At 39.2% G+C, this 21,778-nt stretch overlaps 1 protein-coding gene across 1 annotated transcript; it reads left to right on the top strand.

Moving 5' to 3' along the window:
• The first annotated feature begins 916 nt into the window (after window positions 1-916).
• LOC311059373 (myelin and lymphocyte protein-like) lies at window positions 917-18,884 on the top strand. Its single transcript, XM_084077247.1, has 5 exons — window positions 917-1,135; window positions 7,506-7,670; window positions 15,866-16,033; window positions 17,096-17,230; window positions 17,946-18,884. The coding sequence occupies exons 1-5, from the start codon at window positions 1,046-1,048 to the stop codon at window positions 18,018-18,020; spliced, it is 633 nt and encodes a 210-aa protein (XP_083933373.1). The 5' UTR covers window positions 917-1,045; the 3' UTR covers window positions 18,021-18,884.
• Window positions 18,885-21,778: the final 2,894 nt, after the last annotated feature.

The raw sequence follows: 21,778 nt of genomic DNA on the forward strand, positions 1-21,778 counted from the left end.
CCTCATTGACAAACAGAACTCTTCTACATCCATTCCACTTAGCCTTCATCCACCCATCACTCACTTTGGCTTTGAAGCCCTGTGCTTCAGTTCAAACGGGCTCACAAGCAAACATCCCATTAGCAGGAACCCCCAGTGAGTCACTGTTGTCCTGAACACAAACCAACCGCACACACACACACGCGCGCACGCTTTGAAAACAAATGTAAAAAAGACTTGACGATGGAGAGAATTCGTTATTTCATTCAGTCACCTCTAATGATACAGCACCTCAAAAACCTGTATCTGTCTGCATGCACAAACTCAGATTGACTGCAAGAAGGCCTCTGCATAACTACTGTAAGATCTTAAGAAAATCGAACCAACTCCATGGCCACTTCTTTCTTTCTTTCTTTCAGAGAAAGAACCAGGCTTCATTGCTAAAAGCATGAGTCTCACAGAGCTCATTATGATTTGCGGACCTGGCCAGGTAGGACATACGCATATGTACATGCATGCATGCACGCACACGCACACACACACACACACACACACACACACACACACACACACACACACACACACACACACACACACACACACACACACACACACACACACACACACACACACACACACACACACACACACACACATTTGCCATTCAAATGAAAGGGAAAAAGTGCATAAAATCAGCCAAATAGAATAAAAATAAATCGTTGTGGAATAGCTTTTATAGAACATTTTCAGACATTTTCATATGTACCTTCTTCTTTTAGGTTTTTAATAATGTCCAAATACTGTACAGACAACTGCTTCTTGCAATACTACCAAGCAACCTGTCCAACTGGAATTTCCACAGAATAAAAAACGCCTAATCTGTTGATGGGTAGGAGGAGAGGAGAGGAGAGGAGGGAGTGAGTTACAGAGACCGAGATAGAGTAAGGTGTGAGGACACAGACACACACAGGCCTTTAAAAAGCAGACGTACATCCCACATAACACAGCGGGTTAACCCTGACACATATTATATTTAACACCCTCAGGCACACACACTTTGGAGACTATGGCTTCCACCACATCTGTCAGCAGCACTCTGCCCAGTGGGGGCAAAATCTTCACCACAGCTCCTGACATCTTCTTCCTCCCAGAGTGGGTAAGTTTCTCATTCTTCTTATACTACAGAGGAGACTTCTTTCTCTCCCTCTTTTACACCCTATTTCTGTCATCTTCTGTTCTGTTTCCATCCATCCATACCTTGCAGTATCATTTGTCCTATGTATACCTTATTTATACAAGTATACATCATTCTACATGGAGCTCAGTCCCATTTAGATCGGGATCTCTATGTCTCTCTCCCTCTCTATTCATCCATCGTCCACTGAGGCTCCAGTTAGATATTAATCTGTTTCTCTACAGAGCATTAGTCAACATGAATCCGTATTTGATCACTAGACCTAGCAGAGCCCAGAGAAATTACCTGACAAACTAAAGATAAGACCACTTGTAGGCTGGGTTTATAGTCTCAGGGGTTCCTAATAAAATGCTGACTTTGATGTATGCTGTGTATGCTGCACTGCTGCTATATATATATATATCATAATATACTACATAAAGTCCACCTAAAATACTCAAATTCAACTTATTTTGATTTCCTTGTTTCCAAATTAGCTACAGTAAAAAAAACATAGTTTTGTAGAAACCACACAATGACCCTATCATTATACCTTTAGAGAATGCAGTGTGTTTGATACTAGATAGACCTTTATTGATTCAAGAGTAAAATATAGAGTCTTGCGTGGCCCTCTTGTCATTCTGTCATGGATTTAAATGAGTTACTCTCTTTTAAAAATAGAATATACACGGTTTTGTGCTATAAATGATTTTGTTACAATTGAATGGCTACTATTTTAAGTGGTGGATATCCCATTTTGGAGGGAATTCTTTCTTCATTTTGCAGAGAAATGTAATTCAATCTGTTCTGCCTCTTAATTTTCTATGATCTTCTTTTGTAAAGAGTCTGTTTAATCAAATTTGACGTGCATTTTTAATTGCTTTGGAGTTCTGTCAGAATACTATAAAACACATTTTCACTGTATTTGTAAATGTATGGTGACATGTCAGCGTAAAAGTTAAAAACACAAGTTCGTCAACAGCATTTATTTTCCCCATCAATCTTGTCCCCATGTCCCCCAAGCATGGTGACAAGCATGGACAGTCAGAAGATGTCACCATAGCTGACCCCTAGTCCTTTTTGTAACCTTCTCCTATGACTCCATAGCCTGCAATGAAAAATACAAACAGAGCCCAACTGTTTAATAAACTAAGGACAACCCAACTTGTCTGTCCTGAAAAGCTATCATTCTACCACTCTACCATTTTATGGTAAACTCAAATTGCCTATGCTCTGCCTTCTCGTTTGATTTCGTGATTTTAATTCAGTTTTGGAGTTAGGTAATAATGATAGTTGACAAAAACTCTTATTAAATATTACCAGTCATTCCTTCTCCACTCACTGTTGAAAAAGCACAACATGACTTTTTTTATTCATTTAAAAGCATTGAGGAAAATAATGTCAGTTCCATAAACATGGCACACTCACTTGAAATACGATATTTACCTGTATAGGCACCAATGGAGAGATTAAATCTGTGCTACTTAGCTGAAAAACTGGGTTTGTGCTGGCAGTGTATCTATCCCATTTCAACCTGCTATCAAGATAAGTGTAGCTGAGGCCAGATGGCTTAGAGATATCTTGTTCTTGTTTTATAGTCTTGTTTGATTATGGTTGCTGACCAGTGGCCCTTGACCTGGAATAGAAAGGATTGAATGGGTTATACTTAGTGAAATGTGGGCTCTGAGCCATAAGGCTTACTATCACATGGAAGGAGACAAACATCAGGAGCAGGAACAACAAATACTTGGATTTTAGTTAAAAAGGAATTATTAAAGCAATTAATGTTAATGTTTATGTAGTATTTGATGACGGTCTGCAAACCATTAGTTAATGCAATATTTTAATGGCTATGCTGTGTTTCCCATGACTACAGTAGGTACTGTATTTGGTGCAGTTGTTTGTTCAGTTCTACCCAAGACTCCCTGCCTAAGGTTGTTTCGACTAACAGAATCAGAATCAGGTTTATTGTCACATCACAGGTTTACAAGGTAAAAAAGTGGGTGAAATTCGTTTTTGTACATCATTCATCGCAACGTTAAATTCCGTAGAAAGAAGAGTGGGGAGAGAGAAGAAGAAGAGGGGTAGGGGGCAAGTGGGAAGGAGATCGAACAAGAGAACAATAGAAGGCCAAAAACGGGTTCATTTCTCAATCAAATAATTTAGGACTTATTTTTAACCCATAGGTCTGTAGATTTCTTCCCCTTTCTCCTTGCACCGGTTGCCAAAAATACACAACAAATGTGTATGGAATGCACTGGCTTCATGAAGTTGATAAAACAATTGCATGTGTAGCATTGCTGAATTCAGGGAATGACATATTTACAATATACCTAAGCCCTATACTTTGATGTATGATAAACAGGGAAAAAAGCCAATGTACAAGCAATTTTAGCTATTTTCGGGAAGGGTGTGTGTGTGTGGCCCCCCAAAAAAGAAGTGGTTAAAAGAAGTGTCAAAACACAAATCTGAGACAAATTCCAGTGCATCTTGAAGACCACAATAGAAATTGAAAGTCTTTGGCAGACAGAAGTCTGATGCATTTACAGGGTGGATACTCTGCTTTAGCATAATTGAATGATGAACTTCAAGTGCAGGGCTCTCTACTAAAAATGTTGATTTTGGAGGAAAAGAACAGATTCATTATTCATACTCTTAAAGTATCATCATCTTGTCCAAGGACATTTCCTGCAGTATATAAAAGAATATCTTGATCATTGGGTCCCTTACCCACACAATGTGATTGGTCATTTCAGGACAGTGATGGTTGCATTCTTTTCTTTTTTCAAAGTTGCACTTATCTGAGAGCACATGCTTGTTACGTGCTCTATCAAAATGCCTAGGAAGCTTTCAGCTGTGTGTTTGTCAAAGGAGGAGAGGGAATGGCGTCTGGCAGTATTGTGTATATAGTAATAGTGTGTGTGTGTGTGTGTGTGTGTGTGTGTGTGTGTGTGTGTGTGTGTGTGTGTGTGTGTGTGTGTGTGTGTGTGTGTGTGTGTGTGTGTGTGTGTGTGTGTGTGTGTGTGTGTGTGTGTGTGTGTGTGTGTGTGTGTGTGCGCGTGCGTGCATGCGCGCGTGCACGTGTGTTCGTGTGAGAGAGAGTTTCTGTTTATGTCTGTGTATGCTTTCTATGGTTACATTAATGTACAGTAAAATCCTCAGTGTAAAATTAACCCTGAGAGAGTGCAAATGTAACCAAATGGACCCTTATGCACCCGCATTTCTCAATTTAGTTTTGTACACTCAGAGATAAAAATGTTGTATACATTATAACCCTTAATATTTTGTGGAATAACTTATGATGGTGACAAGAGGCCTTCAACTTTATACCATTTGATGTACTTTACTGTACTTTGATCCTCTAACACATTTAGAGATAAACTATTATTTCGAAAAACAATACATTTTTCTTACTGTAAATCACTCTGAATTAAGAGCATCTGTTAAATTGTAAATTGTAAAAGAGAAAGAAAAATAGATAATACAAGAAACAAATAAGAAATCAAATGGAATTGATTGAAATACTTACTGTACACTCAAATACAAAATGTATAAAGTGACTTTTGAATTGCTCTAGGGCAGGGGTCTTCAACGTTTTCAGGCCAAGGACCCCCTATCTGAGAGAGAGATGAAGCAGGGACCCCCTACTCTATATTGTATAAAATTGTCTTTCATATTATTATTATTTTTTTTACTTAGTCTGCTCTTTTTTCCCCCTCCACCTATAGCCTATTTGCCAAAAATAGCCGATCTACAAGCTCTCAACAGCTCGCAGCGTGAGGCGTTGAGAGCTTGTAGATCTGCTATTTTCGGCTAATGTTCCCCTCAGAAAAGGAATTGTAGGGTTCAAGTGGTTAATGTAAAAAAACTAAATCCTATCACACAAAGATTTGGCGGACCCCCTATAGTAGCTCTGAGGACCCCCTAGGGGTCCCGGACCCCCTGTTGAAGACCCCTGCCCTAGGGTGTGTGTGTGTGTGTGTGTGTGTGTGTGTGTGTGTGTGTGTGTGTGTGTGTGTGTACATACAGTGTAAGCCAGTCCTGCGAGCAAGTTTGGTAAGCTCCTACAGTACATTCCAATTCCTAATAGCCAGGTAATATAAGGTGGTAATTTATTGAGAATCGTATCCAGGACCTTCTAGCTGTGAGGCGACAGCGCTACCGACTGCGCCACCGTGCCCAGAGTGTGTTAATAGAAAATAACTAGCACATCTCCAGTGGTTGGAGAGGTGGCCTCCCTACTCTGCCATTGACAGATTTAGACCCTGGTGTTGGCTAGGTCAGGACACCTACTGGTTAACAAGTAGTACTGCCGGAAGCTCTTAATTAAGCACAGTATCTGTGTGGATTGCCTCTTAGCTGAGTGGAAGACATTTGGTCTCTCATGCAGGAGACTAGGATTCCAGGGTATAGGACATACAAGTTATGGATTGCAGCTTTAAATCTAAGAGCTCAAAGATGTACATGGATGAGTGTGCTATCTATCTGTTAAATCGGTAACAGCCCAACTCACTCCAAAACCAACTCACTCCAAATCGAGCCCAACTCACTCCAGACATCTCCCTCCACAGCAGAGCCCAACTCACTCCACACACTTGGCCAACTCCCTCCACACACTTGGCCAACTCCCTCCACAGCAGAGGACAACTCACTCCACAAATTATTATTGAGGAAGACATTTGTGCTTAAGTACAATATTGAGGAATTAAGTACAATATTGAGGAATTTGTTACTTGAGGAATTTGTTACTTGTGGAAGACATTTGTGCTTACGTACAATATTGAGGAATTTGTTACTTTTGTACTCACTCTAACTCTATTCTGTTTTAGGCTTCACTCTAACTCTATTCTGTTTTAGGCTGTCTCTACAAAACAGTCTCTACAAAACAACTTAATGGTTCTGGGGGGGGGGTCTTGTTAGGCTATTATTGAGCCTTAACAGTATCTATGGCCCTGGACTGTTAACACTTTGGCACTTGGAGTCCAGTGTTTGTTAGATGTCTTATTCTATTGTTGGTCAAATCAAGAGGTGTTGTTATATTCCTCGTTAAGGTTTTGTTTTTTGACCTAAACCACCATGTTTAGTCCCAGTGGATCCAAAGTTTTTCTTTATATTGCATGTAACCAAATGAACCCAAAGGTTTAAGAAACACTTCTCTAAATACCAGGTTTATATAAAAGCTACAAGCTGCTGTTCATAACACAACACAAGAGGTCAAATGTAGGAATGGAACAGTTTATTTGACAAAAGGGGCAGTGTAAAACAACAGGTAAAACAACACAGTTACTATAATTACATTATTACCAAAAGTAGCTTTCAGAGCTGTTATAATAATATGAAGTCAATTAATTATTCCAAGAATAATGTAAATGGCATGAAATGGGGGAAAAACACACACACACACACACACACACACACACACACACACACACACACACACACACACACACACACACACACACACACACACACACACACACACACACACTATAATATTATAATGTATAGCTGCAAAGTAACTAGTAAAACTAGGGGTGTGCCGATATATCGTCCCGCGATATATCGCGATACATTTTCGCGACGATATGTATCGTTTTGGGGGGAAAAAATATCGTTTTGAATTTTTTTTTTTTTTTTTTTTTTACACCAATCAAAATAATCAGGCATGCAAACAGCCCCGAGGTGAAAAGGGTGACAACATGTTGTTTTTTTTCGGGTCAGGTGTCACACTATTGCCCTATTTGGATTCAAAACGGCTGAAAAGCTACAAGTTTGCATGTCTGAATAATGCAAAAACAGAATTATTAGTTTGCATTTCCTTTTTTTCTCCCCCATTTATTTTCATAATAAAAAAAGTGCGTATCGAAATCGTATCGAAGTTGTGAGCCAAATATCGTATCGTATCGTTTCGTGAAATTAGTGTATCGGCACACCCCTAAGTAAAACAAATACATTTAGTGGAGTAAAAAAACAATATTTGGATCCAATATGTAGTGGAGTAGAGGTAAAAACATTGGAAGTTGGGAATACTCAAACGCACAAATACCCAACATTGTACTTAAGTACAGTACTTAAGTAAATGTACTTAGTTACTTTACACCACTGACACATTGAACCAATATTACACTGGTGACATTGCATGGAGTGAGTTGGCTTTGGTCCTGGAGTGAGTTGGCTTTGGTCCTGGAGGGAGTTGGTCTTTGGTCCTGGAGGGAGTTGTCCGAGCCCTGGAATGAGTTGGCCGAGCCCTGGAGTGAGTTGGCCGAATATTTCTTAAGTCTTCATGGAGTGAGTTGGATTTGGAGTGAGTTGGGTGGTATTCGTTAAATCTATTCTCAACTATCTTCCCCAGGTGTTTGGGGGTCTGGTGTGGATCCTTGTGGCGTCTACTCGTGTGTATGTAGATAATCCCCAGGGCTGGGTGATGTTTGTCTCCGTCTTCTGCTTCGTCTTCACAACCATCTGGTTCCTGGTCTTTGCCTCTGGATGCAACAAGAACAGCGTCTGGTTCTCTCTGGTCAGACACATCTCATCAGTTCATCTGTTCATTCACTGGTTCTTAACGTGGTGTTTGGGGTCCCCCATGGGTCCATGAGAGGGGGTTCCAGGGAATCCCTAGCTAAATTATTAGTTTAGATAGTTACAAACAAAAAAAACTCCCTGAGAGTACAAATGGATCGGGGCCATTTGGTTCCACGTGTACCCTCAGAATTAACATTAACACTGCAGATTTCACAGTGTAGTTTCGGGTCCTAGAGATAAAAATTATATCAAATGTGGGTCCGTGGCCTAATGCATATCAAACTGGGGGTCCTTGAAATTGAAAAGTTTGAAAATCACTGTGTTAATTGGTTAATTTCGTTGACTTACTGTAGTTGATGTTCTGATAGATATAAAGACCGGTAGGTAAGTCTGTAGGTAGAAACATAGATAAATAAATACCCAACTAATAATCTTATTTCTCCCTTATCTCATTCGTCTTCCCCATTTCCACCTCTGTCTTCCTTTCTTTGCCCTATTTCTTCTCTTCCTCTGCTCTCTCTCTCTCTCTTTCTCTCTCTGCAGGATGTAGGCTATCATTTTGTGGCTGCTGTCTTTTACCTTAGTGCGTCGGTAGCCTTGGCTTCGACCACCATTGACATTGGAGTGCTGACAAAGTTACCCGTTTGGCCAACTGGCATAGATTTGCTCAAAATCTACAGACTGGACATCGCTGCAGTTGTAGGTCTACACACGTACGCATGCACGCACGGACGCACGCATTCACGCAGGCAGCACAAATATATATTCACTCAATCATGCACACATAGACACTCGTACACACTCCCATAATACGGTATGTGCCTTGAATGATGCACACAACAGGTGATCATCATGCACATGCACTTACACACAAATAGAAATACACACATTTATGCACACACAATCACAGACACATTTGCACATGATCACACATGTGCACACACACACACACACACACACACACACACACACACACACACACACACACACACACACACACACACACACACACACACACACACACACACACACACACACACACACACACACACACACACACACACACACACACACACACACTTATGCATGTACTGTACACACATATAAGAACATATAGTATATAGGCCTATAACACAGATGCTTGGCAATTTGTAAAAGGTTTGTACTGTACTCAATTGTGAGAAAAACGTGTTGAAGCTTCTGAAGTTGTGCTGTGTTAAACATAATAAAAATGGGTCAACCACTTAAGCCCTATATATTTAGTATTTTGCTTGAAAATCTGCTATTTCTTCCAAATGTTCACCTATAGCTGACCGTATACATCTGCTATTTTTACTGACTGTTACAGTAGGTGGAAACACGTCTGTCTCAAGAAACTATAGCTCTAACAGCTGACTGGAAGTCAATTGAAGAATGTAAAATTCCCCTTCTGTGCCCCCCGTCCCCACTGTATTTGCAGGTGATGTCCTACCTAGCCACTCTGCTGTACTTTATTCATGCCATTTTGTCGGCCATCAGGTGGAAGAGCTCTTGAACAAAGTACAGACGGTTCTACAAAAACACAGAAAGGATAATAAAAGGACAAAAGGCCTACACTGGGACTGAATAAAATACCCAAAATAACCTCTCACTGGAGAGGAGCCACCTATGTTACACTGTCCTTTAAAAAGCTTCAAACTTTGATTTGTTTATTTTGCTGTCACTTGTTATAATCTAAGAGCAAGCAGCTATCTGTTTTTGAGAGTAGACTTTTTTTGAAAAAAAGGAAAAGTTTGTTGTAATACTGTTGTAATACTGTAGCTACCTTGTTGGCATGATATAAGTCTCTGGAAGTAGTTACCCCCCCCCCCCCACACACACACACACACACACGCAAGAATGTGAATTGGCTGTATTCCTGTTACATTATATTGTATTACCCTTGGTGTAAGTTCTTTAGTGCGCTTTTTTTTAAATCACAATTCGGTCACAAATATCAGTCACCTAAAATACAATAGGTGCCATAAGTTATACCTGGACTTATACCAGCTCAGAAGCAACAGATAAAGATGTGGACAATATAAGACAATATTTGGACATACTAATCTATCAAACTATCCTAATCTATGAACTATCAAAGTTCAACATGCTTTAAAATGATTGGAGATGCACATGTTTAAATTACTTACTAGATGTCTTTTTTCCTATGCTGCTGATGTTGCATCATTCCCTCACAGGTGGTTGTAGTTGGTGGCAATCTTTTAACAATCTTCTTTTAACATTAGGCTGAAACATGGTTGGATCTGGAATCTGTTATTTGGACAAAAAGAAAATGACATCATACTAGTGGTCTATTATTTCATGCACCTTCAGTGTTTACTGCCCCATTAAGGGCACTGTAATGTATACACTACTCTTTGATTTGTTCACACTTGAATGATCATGGAATCTGGGTTTGTGGATGAAATGTATGCTTTATATACGTAGAATATATAGATTACATGTAAATATTTTACAAGTGTCCCGTAACAGATCTTACATGAATCTTTGATGGGAAATAAATCTATTTGACAACTTGTGCTTCTTTATTACACAGCCAGAGGGAGGGCAAGGAGAGACAGTGATACTGGATTGCATGCCTGTATTCTACTGCAAGTAGGGAAGGGTAAAGATTTCACTTTGACGTAAGCTACTATAATTAAAAATAAAAATAGTTAATTCATTAATATAAAACAGATAATAAATAAGTTCACAATCCTGATAAAATGACTTAAATAAAAAAAACTCAACAATATCATACATATTTGTTAATGAATAAACTCACTAAGGGCAATCTCATTTTTCAAACGGTGACTAACTATTAACTATTAACTTTGAAATGATTGTAGCCTCCAGTCATTGCTTTGGAATTCCATAGCTGGAGGGAAGGTTGAGTTGTGATTGTCATAAATAAACATGTTGTTCAGAGACAACATACTCTAGCAATGTTTATACAGCAAATTGATTTGAATTCATTTTTCATAGGCATTTATTATTTTGTATTGATCTGTTTATTAGTAGTTTTATTTATGTTATTGTAGTTATTTATACATCCATCCATATTATGCTGTCCATGTTAACAGTGTTTTACAATTACAAAACATGATTGAAATGTTGCAAGATAACACAAGAGATAAAACAGCAAAACAAAAGTCAGAAGATCCAATAACATAAATTAAAACTATCAATAGCATCAAATTATCAATTTAAATCATTTAAAAACTGAAAGTCATAAAAAGGCATAGGAGGTGATTAGCACGGATAAAAAAAAACAACAACTATAGGCTACTTGTGTGTAAACTTGTCAACTGATATCGTTGCTGTCGGGCAGAAAGTTCTTATCTACCTATTTAAACGTTTTGTGTTTTGAGCTTATTGTAGATCTGCTACTTTTTCTATTTTTGAATTTGAATCCTGAAAAGTAACAGTTTTGGACATATGAGGTTTCCACCCGACAGAGACGATATTTAGATGTTATATGACAACCAGTAGGCAGTCATAAACAGTCCCTCCAGGCTATGGGCTAAAAACTCGACCTTTCCAAAATGCATTCACGTTTCCCTAATGCAAGCCTTTTGGCAAGTTAACAGGTAGACCTAACATCTCAGTGACAGAGGGTGTGTCAGTTTAAAAAGAACGGATGTTAGGAGCTGCAGCAATGGGGCAGGGCCCTGAGCCAAACCACAATGGCAAAACGGGTTTGCCTGCTTGCTTATCTTTCTTATAAGGATCTGTGACACCTGCTGTGGCTCCGTTAGTCGTGATTTTGAGGACCGGCACGGAGAGTCAAAGGAAAAGGCAGTGATGGCAGCAACTACTGCTCAGCCGATGGGGAACCTTCCCAGTGGATTGGGGATATGTACCACCGCCCCGGATATATTTTATCTGCCTGAGTTGGTGAGTTGAATATTATCATTATAATAGTATCCTATTATATTTAACTGTTTGCCCAAATTGCATTATGAACAGGCTAATACTGCAGTAATAAAAACATAGTCAACATTATGTAAAAAAGAGAATATTTGATAGATTTTCTAGGTGTCATCCGCACATCCAACCCACTGGTGGATTAACAAGGTCACAATAGTTTGACTTTGTTCCCACACATAATACGAACAATATCAGTTTCAGTGGGCAATGCACCAGGAAATATGTGGTGTACGTTTTTTTTTAAGATATAGTTTTAAAAATCGTTCTACAACACATAACAACGACAATGGTGAAAGTTATATAGCCTATAGATATATTTATGGTGCTCAGGGTGAACTGCCGTTTATACTATAGATAGTGACTCAACTACAGTGTGTGAGGAGTTTGTCTTGTACAGTGTAAATCGTTTTGATTTGTAAGGCATTTTAAGCGGCAAAACTACCTGCAAGATATCATTTTTCACATTTATATCCTCAGGGTAAGTTGACAGCGCACACATGCTGCAACGGCCAGTTTCCCACTACCACAGTGTTTTGTACAGCTACTGTACATGTCTGAAGTCACAGCTGAGCACTGTGCAGCACAACCGTACACAGTAAAAATAGTCCCGAATGAGTTCTGAGGATGTAAAAAATATATAAAATCTTTACATATCATTTTATACTTTTTACTCATAGTTAAAATAAACACTGAGAAAGGTAGCATGGCACTGCTAATGAACATGTTTTGTGAGTCATGGCAGATTAAACTACTTTTTGATGAATGTGATAGTTGGAGCTTAATGATAAAAGATACTCTAACTTAGAAGTACAGCTAAGTCAAGTGTCAAAACATGGAACCTTTCATGGCAGATTAAACTACTTTTTGATGAATGTGATAGTTGGAGCATAATGATAAAAGATACTCTAACTTAAAAGTACAGCTAAGTCAAGTGTCAAAACATGGAACCTTTTAAGTGATCTCTATGCAGCACAATCCTATGTGTCATGGGTCCATTTGACCCTAACCGCACGCGGATGCCACATAGTCGGAGAAACGGGATGTCGGATTATCGTATGCCTCCCCATTTGTACACTCCTTCTACTGTCCGTTTTGGTTCCCGACTATCAATCCTTTAGCTGGAGACCCCTTGAAACCCCCTCAAGGACCCCTGGGGGTCCCCAGACCCCTTGTTCAGAACCGCTGGCTTAGGGAATGAGTACACCTGCACACCAGTGTCCTGCATGGGTGGTGATGTGTGGGACATCTTGTGTTTCACTCATATCTGCACATCTCAGAAAGAATGGGGCCACACTATGTTCCAGAAAAAAGACAATTACAGAAAATCTACTTCTTAAAGCCACTTCAACAATAATCACAGGATTTATTTCCTTCCCTTTTCTTTAGTTAATGAGATTTATCAATTTAAGATTACGGATACAGTTATTTTGTTTTTGTATTTCCAAGGGAAGGTCTGCCGTTCAAGTTTTTAATTAGCAAACCCCTGTTCTAGTTATTCCGTTGAACAGTCACATCTGGTAACTACCCTGGACAACCAAGGCCTTTAACTAACTACCAATAAGACATTTTGGGGTTATGCGCCCAGCTTAAAGGCACGTCAACAGTGGTCAATGAAGGAAGTTCATTCATCCCACTTCTTTTCCAGTCAGGGGATTTGAACCGCTGATCATCTGGGAGTGTGTGCACGGCGTGTGTGTGTGTGTGTGTGTGTGTGTGTGTGTGTGTGTGTGTGTGTGTGTGTGTGTGTGTGTGTGTGTGTGTGTGTGTGTGTGTGTGTGTGTGTGTGTGTGTGTGTGTGTGTGTGTGTGTGTGTGTGTGTGTGTGTGTGTGTGTGTGTGTGTGTGTGTGTGTGTACAGTATATGAGTGTGTTCACAGATACTGCAGACAGTGTATTTAAAATACACCCAACGGTGTCAGAGTGCCCTACTATTTGTTAAGCAGGGTTGGGCAGTTTGCCAAACATTTCTTCTATTAAGTAGGTTGCTAGTGCAAATACACAATTGTTTCAATTAATTAGTGTGAGTGTCACATTGTCACAACTGTGGAATGTTTTAGATAAAGTGTTTTAACATGAGAAGGGCTTGGCCTTTTCTACATTTTTCTGTACGTTTCTGTAAGCCCTTTTTTTTATGCTTTGTCATACAAGGGTGTAGTGTCGTGAAAATAGGTGATCTATGTGTGTTTGGTTGTGAGCTAATAGATAAGCTATTTTATTTATTTAAACATTTTTGAACATTAATTTGTGACATTTGAAAAAACATTAGTTCCTATAATGACATGCCCAAAACACAGTACAGGTTAAACGTGGTTAAAACTGTTGTCAGTGGTATTCTTTGCTGTCACTCACAATGACAACTATCTTAACTATGTCAACCTACACTGTTAAATCGTCACTGTTAATCCAAATCTGATTGAGTTAAAAAATGATAATTAGAAAAATAAAAAAACATTCCACTGAATTTTTGTTTTGAAATCTTTCTAAATTTCACCAGCTGGTTGAACTAGTCTCTAGCCAGACTGTTGCCTCCTACAATTTTCAAATGCTTCCATCATACAGTCTGTAAGTCGGCAGCCCGGGAGTGCCCCATTTGGGATTTTTAAATATTGATAGAACATATATTTTTTTTAAAGTAAAAAAAAATCATGGTATTGTTTCTTTACAACTTTGAAAAATGTGTTTTCATTGTGATACCGATAAATAGGAACGTATTGATCCAAGCCGGAAAACACAAATAGACATGCTCTGATGGGCCGGGCTGCAAACACTTTGGAGATTTTCAAGTGGGCCCTGATCCATAAAAGGTTGAGAATCACTGCACTAGACAACATTCAGCCTAGAAGTCACACCTCTGCTGCGTAAGGTTTGTTATTTTCCTGTCGCCTTTGTAAGGCAGCAAAGGCAGCAATCATGTTGTCTGCAACCTTGTAACATGATGGCTGCCTTACAAGAATACATTTAAGGTAAAAAGTGCCTTACCCAATGAAAACAAATGGGTAATGGCTGCCATCAGCTGGCTTACAGAGGTAAACAAAACAATAATTCTGACAAAGATATTCCAATTATTATTTCCCTCTTTTTTTCGTTCATTATAAGTGAGCACAAATGGTCAGTGTCTTACGTGAAATTCAACAGGACACACATGGCTGCAGTGGCATAAACCTGCAGCCTATGGAGCAGTTCCTCGAACCACAGATCTACTTATTTTACAGATTGCTTTTTCGAGTGACCAAATAATAGAAAAGCGCATTTTGGGGGTTTCGTTTTATCAACAAAACAAATTTAAAAAAATAGGTAGTCTACAAGCTCGCAATTTTTGCCATTTAAAAAAAGTCTTATTGATTAAAATAGATTATTCTTTATACTCTTTTAAATGGATTTGTTCTATGAATTGGTGCACGCCTAAATGCAATTTACCTGTAAGTCATCAAAGATATACAGCCACGGTCTGGTTGTGACTTGCCATCAACCACCCAGGAAGTTTGGCAGCCCACAGGATGCTGTTTTGGCCTACAACACCACTGGCCATGGCAAAATAGTGGTGGTGACGCTTGGCTAAACAGATAGACAGTAACAGGTGACCCAACCTCTGCCTTTTATAGTTTATAGAGGCCAAAAAACAGACACATCTTTGTCACGCTCGACCTTCATCAGGTTTCATGGATAGTGTTTATTTATTCTCATAACCGAGGGGAGAGCAGCCTTTACCTGAACTCACCCAGTCGGCTGATTTCAAATGGAAAGACACACGATCCTTCCTCACATGGAACAAAAGGAAAGGAGTTGAGAGGAACACAGAAGAGAGGGGACATGTTGATAAAAGCTGCTATTTAGAAATAGGTGAAGTATTTGAACTAGGATTGATTTAACAGGACATGAGAGACAAAAGACAAATATCCCGCAGGTGCAGAAACCAGAGGAACACAGCGCAGCTGATGGTAGGATTCCATGTCTTCAGGGGTGGAACGTTGACAGGAGAGGGTAGTGTGGAAGAGAAGAGGTTACAGGAGAGGAAAGGAGAAGAAAATAGAGGAGAAAATAAACAGGTCAGTAGAGGTGTGGGAAGGAGCAGAGAGGAGGAGAAACGAAAGGAGCAAAAACGAGAGACCGAATTCAAAGGATCTATCCTATCTATTCTGTCTGTCTGTCTAGTATATACAAAAATAAATGATATCCATCCATCCACCTCTCCAGTTCATGCACCCACTCACCCATCCACCCATCTCTCCATCAATTCTTCCAGGTGTTTGGTGGTCTGGTGTGGATCCTGGTGGCGTCCACCCATGTGAGCCCACCCAACCCTCTGGGCTGGGTGATGTTCGTGTCTGTCTTCTGTTTCGTCATGACCTTCCTGTGGATGGTGATCTTCGTCGCCGGTGGCCACAAAAACAGCTCTGGCTGGGCTGCTGCTGTAAGACCTGAGAGGGAGGAGGAGGAGGAGAGAGAAATCAATGCATGCGGAGGCGATGGAGAGAGGAGGATAGGAGGCAAATGAAGTTAAGGAAGGATACAGAGGAAGAGAAAGTGAAATGGAGAGATGTACAGTAGGAAGGAAAGGATGAGGGAACTACAGGAGGGTATAGGCTAGAAGCAGGGCAATAATAGAAAGAGTCAGAGAGGTGGAGGTGAAGGAGAGATTAGTGAGCGAGAACGAAGAAGGGAAGGTAGGACATTTGGCTGCTTGTTTCTGCATGAGTGAGTGACAAATAAGTTCCCTTCTGGATTCTTGAAATAGGGTTAGAGGATGCTAAGGGGTGAGGGAGAATATTGAGTGAAGGGAAGAAAGTATGGGCAGGAGAAGGAATAGAGGCACTGTAGAGAAGGATCCTCCCAAGTGAAATGCTTCATTTTAATGGCTTAAGAAAGCTTTGTAGAGTTAGGGTTAAAATATTCAGGTTGGGATTAAACATTTAAGAGGGTTGGGTGTAGGGTGAGGGATGTTGAGGTTAAGGTCAGGGCTTGTTTTAGATTAGGGTCAGGTTGGGCTAGCCAAGTAAAAATGAAAAATTGTTTTTGACATCCTCATACGTTTAGTAAGTGTGTGTGTGTGTGTGTGTGTGTGTGTGTGTGTGTGTGTGTGTGTGTGTGTGTGTGTGTGTGTGTGTGTGTGTGTGTGTGTGTGTGTGTGTGTGCGCGCGCACGCGCGCGTGCGTGCGTGCGTGTGAGAGAGAGAGAAAGTATCCATCACTGTACAGTATTGTATATTTATGTACAGTAATACTGTACTGTACATTCTTACACTGAAGTCAGTCCAGTGTGGCTTTTATTGCTATATTTTGCACTTGTAGAGAAGAAACGTTTTATAAAGTCATTGCTGTTATACTGTTGTTGTTAGTAGTAGCATTACTATATATCATCTAATGTCATAGCACTAGTAGTAATGAGATATATATGTGTGTGTGTGTGTGTGTGTGTGTGTGTGTGTGTGTGTGTGTGTGTGTGTGTGTGTGTGTGTGTGTGTGTGTGTGTATAGGACTTTGCCTACCATGGCTTGGCAGCGTTCTTCTACCTCAGTGCAGCGGTGGATCTGGCTTATATTACTCTAATTTACAAGGCAGCTGTAGGACCTACAGCTGTTAAATACTATCGGATTGACATTGCTGCTGTGGTAAGGACCATGTCACTTTGAGGTATCAGGCTATAGTGACAGGGGTCAGAGAACAAGTTGTTGCAGTCCTCCATAACTGTATAAGGTCACACGTTTGCAGTAGGTACCCCGTGTGAGACCCAACTGGCCTATTCTGTCTTGTGCTCTCTATATATTTAAAAAAAACTGTTACGGTGCTATATAGTCTTTAGCACCTTACCTTTAACCACATGAAAGCTAGCGTCCCAATTCTGGGGTGAACATATATAAAAAATGCCAATCTACAAGCTCCAGACCCATGGGGGACTCTGGTCAACAAAAGTATAGTTTTTTTTATTTTCCGTTTTTAAATTTTGACATCAATCAGGCAATCAAGTGAAGCCCTACATTTCACATAGCAAATGAGCCTAAAAAAGGATCAACAATACCTCAAATTCAAAATCCCTCCCATACCCACCCACTCACCCTCCCCACACACACCCTGGTTAGTATTGTGTGTAAAACTAATTACATCATTTTAAATCATTTTCCAATAATACAAGTGTATAGGTTTTAAGTAAATAAAACGTTAAAATGGAAAAGAAATGTATTTTTAAATAGAAATACAATTAATTAGTATAGACATTCAGTCGCTAGATGTTGCAGCATACGTTGTTCCTGAAAAGTCCTTGTGCTCCCCAGTGAGCTCTATTTATTAGTGTTAATGTACAAACTCATGTTTTTGTGTATCTTTCAGGTGTTTAGCTATGTGGCCACTTTATTATATTTCATCCATGTTATCCTCTCAGCCATCCGATGGAAGAACTTCTGAAGACAACAAAACCAACAGAACTATTTGTGTGTGTGTATGTGTGTGTGTGTGTGTGTGTGTGTGTGTGTGTGTGTGTGTGTGTGTGTGTGTGTGTGTGTGTGTGTGTGTGTGTGTGTGTGTGTGTGTGTGTGTGTGTGTGTGTACATTCAGCATGTGTGCATAACATGCACGTGTGTACGGTGTACACGCGCACCTGTGTACATGCATGCATGTGTACAGTATGTGTCAGTTGTGACTGAATGGACTGTTTATGTGATTGTGTTTCCATCTCTGAAATGAATCATGTGTGCCTCTTTATACACACCTGCCCAGGGCAACGAGGTTCCCAGTGTAAGGGTCTAAGCCTTATTTTTAACTCTATGGTCTAAGCCCCACAAACATGCCAATGTGGTTGGAGGGACGGGAAGTGGGGGTGTCTGTGGGTGGAGTAGTTCCCAGGTTCAACCACTGCTCAAAGTGCCTTTGAGCTAAAGCTAATACAACAACAATGCTCAGTCTCTCATTTTAAAGTAATGCCAGTACATTTGATATAGAGGACAAGAATGCAGAACGTAATGTGAGTAGGCTGATCCATTTTTAGTTTACTTCCCAATCGTAGCGTTATATATTGTTTATCACGTATATTGTATATTTCATGAACCAGGTATTGGTAGAATTAATAGTTTAGTAGGGATAGGTTTTATTATGATATTATGATTCCCCCACTGTCCACAATGTATTCTATTACTAATTACGTTGGCAAATTAATGTACTAAAAGTCCTCATTGTATATTCCATAGAATTTTACATTTTAACTCTGTGATTATAAAAAAGATTTTTTTTACAATTTTTGTTTTTCATAAAGAAATGATTTTGATCCTGTCAGACTTATAGATTTTGATCGTGATCAACCTTTCTCATATGCTGTACATTCTATGACTATACAGTATACAGTACATTCATGTTCATTACACAAAGGATATCATTCCAAGATTTACATTTTGAAAAGGAATGAACCTGTCAATTAGTTATGGACTGTCCTCTCATGAAATATTTTTGTTTTGGATTCTAACTTAAATGGATCCCTGGCTAATAAGCCTTAAGTGCCTTAATACATTATAATTGCCCTCAATAACTAAAATAATCATTTAAAAAACTTACATAGAAAAAGGTTAATCTTCTAGGGGGACAACGCCTGTCATTTGTCCATGTGTGATCCAGCCCTATGGAATGCATGTGCGAACTAAAAAACTACTTGATACTTCCTAAGGTTAATATGAGCATCAAAACAATATTCTAAATATGTGTTTTTGATCAGCACATGCATTCCATACAGTCCATATAGCTGGACCACACATGAACAAATGACATCTTCAACTTGCAACTGGCGTCGTCGTTGTCCCCCTTGAGTAAAAGATTAACATTTAAGGTGTTTAAAAAAAAAAAAAAATGTTGTAGAGGACAATTATAAAGTATTAAGGGCCAGGGATCCTTAAAATACTTTTTTTTAAAAGATCATGTATAACTTGAATAACCTGAAATGATCTTTAATTTCATGCCTGTGATTATAGAATTATAGGGGTTGTTATTACAAATGGCTGATGTGATGTGTCATTCTGGAATGAAACTGCACAAAAAGAAGGATACACAGATAAGTCACAGCTGAATGTCTAGTATGACTTAAACACCATTGTCAATTACATTTTCTGTTACTTTTCCATATTGAAGCACAGTACTTAGAAGTTGGTGACATGTATTTCTAGGTTTTAGACCGGAAATGTGTATAGCTATGACATTTTTATATACTTTAAAATCAATGGATAAAAAAAAACATGACATTTCAACATACAGTATACTGTTTCTTTCCATAATTTGCTGTCTCATTCCTGAAACATGCTCACTCATTATAGCTGGTTGTGACAGACCAATTCATCATTAATCTATTATTAATAAGGAAAGGTAACTGTTCACTCCCATAAGTGTTTAGTATTTACTGACTAGTATTTACCATAGCAAGGCAGTGTTGCAGAGGAATGGAGAAAAGTATTGCACTTCAGCAATCAGTGTTGCCAAATATCTCATCATTAATTATCAATGCTCTTAATACAGTAGCTACTCATTGTTCTATTATATCCAGCCTAGCATAGTGAATCGCACAGCTCAGAAGAAAGTATTCGACTTAAAGGTTATTTTTGATTGAACAACTTTAATCAACAATAGAGCGTGATGATAGACGGTTTAGTAATTTATTAGTCTTTTTTGTTCATGTATTACATTTGTATATGCTCTGACAGAATCATAGACTTTAGCTTTCTCGGCTTAAGACTACTGTACATACCTGCCTACCTGGTTGCTTACAGCGTTTCAAAGAAGGTGTGAATCCAGTCTCACATGGAGTGCTACATTACACATGGTAAATATTTGCTACTACCTTTCCAATATTTAAAGTCGATAAGCAGGATAAGAATTCTGGACCTAGGGCAGTCCTAGGCGAATAGGTACAAATAACAGACAGATTTGCAAAACAAGCTGCTGGGATGCTGTGGAATAATAATAATGGTTTGGCTGTTTGGGCCAAGTTTTGATTCTTATCTCCCCTCTCTGATAATATGCAGCCAATAATAACAGACTGTAGGCCTGTAGACCTGTGGTGTGTGGGAAACCAAAAGTCTACCACTCATCTACCACTCATTTGGAAGGCAGTCATAGATAATTGGAATGGGATCTGAAAAAATGAGACTCACACATCTTGATCAGATGACCCAAAAGTAGTAGCAGCACAGAGTGTGTTTTGAAGAAAACACAACATGGCTACCCCTATGGCACAAAAGGTGTGTATAATGACAACATTTTTTGTGTAAAAAAATCTGCCTCCTGGTGGCACCATAACAGGCCGATGTGAAAGATTTGGGGCTTCAGGTTTCACTCCGATTGGTCTAGTGCTGCAAGAGATTAGTTGCTCACAGACATATGGACACACAGACGGACAAGGACGGACGGACAGGGGCAAACAAATTGTCTGGCCTTTGGCCATCCGGCCTGGCGGAGACAATAGATGATCACAAATGAGAAAAAATAAATAAAAAACTATTTGATTTGACACATTGTTTTTTATATTTCATGTAGTTTACATTTAAGTTAGCTCTGGTCTATTAGCCTGGTATGGCCAGACTAATATCACTGCTTAAATACATTTCTCAGACCAGTGTTTCGTATTTGTATTGTATTGTGATCATTTCTTTTGACCCCAGTATTTGTAATTTGTATCAAAAATACTTTTTTATGTATTTTCACCCATCTCTGTCCACAACTAGCCTACAGTAAACTGACGAAGGATTTGAGATGAAAGGTGTTTGTGAAGAGAGAGGCTGGTGCTACCGGACACCTGACAACAATACCATGTCTCAACAATCAGAGTGCAACAATAGCCTTTGGCAGAGGAATGTAGGCCAAAACTTGACAGGAATAAACAAGCTATTATCTTAGTACCGTAGTATCTGTACTGTAATGTGTGTGTCAATTGTGTAGAGGAGCATCAAGCCATTTTCTTTTTCAATGCTTCTCATCTATTTGTTTCTTGTCTTCATGTTTCCATCCAACATGGAAACACTGACTTTGAACATTTAATTTAATTCCCTTAAGTAAAATGTTTCTGTACCTGTAGTTCAGAGCAGGGTTTTTAACTGCTAATTATAGAAGAGTAGGTCTTCGCCAGCAAAGACTTGAGTCAACCCTTCAGAGTATCAAGTTTTATTACCTTGAGAGACAGTTTTATATTG

Source organism: Gymnoscopelus microlampas, assembly GCF_963454915.1.
Source record: "Gymnoscopelus microlampas genome assembly, chromosome: 13".
NCBI classification, from domain to species: Eukaryota; Metazoa; Chordata; class Actinopteri; order Myctophiformes; family Myctophidae; genus Gymnoscopelus; species Gymnoscopelus microlampas.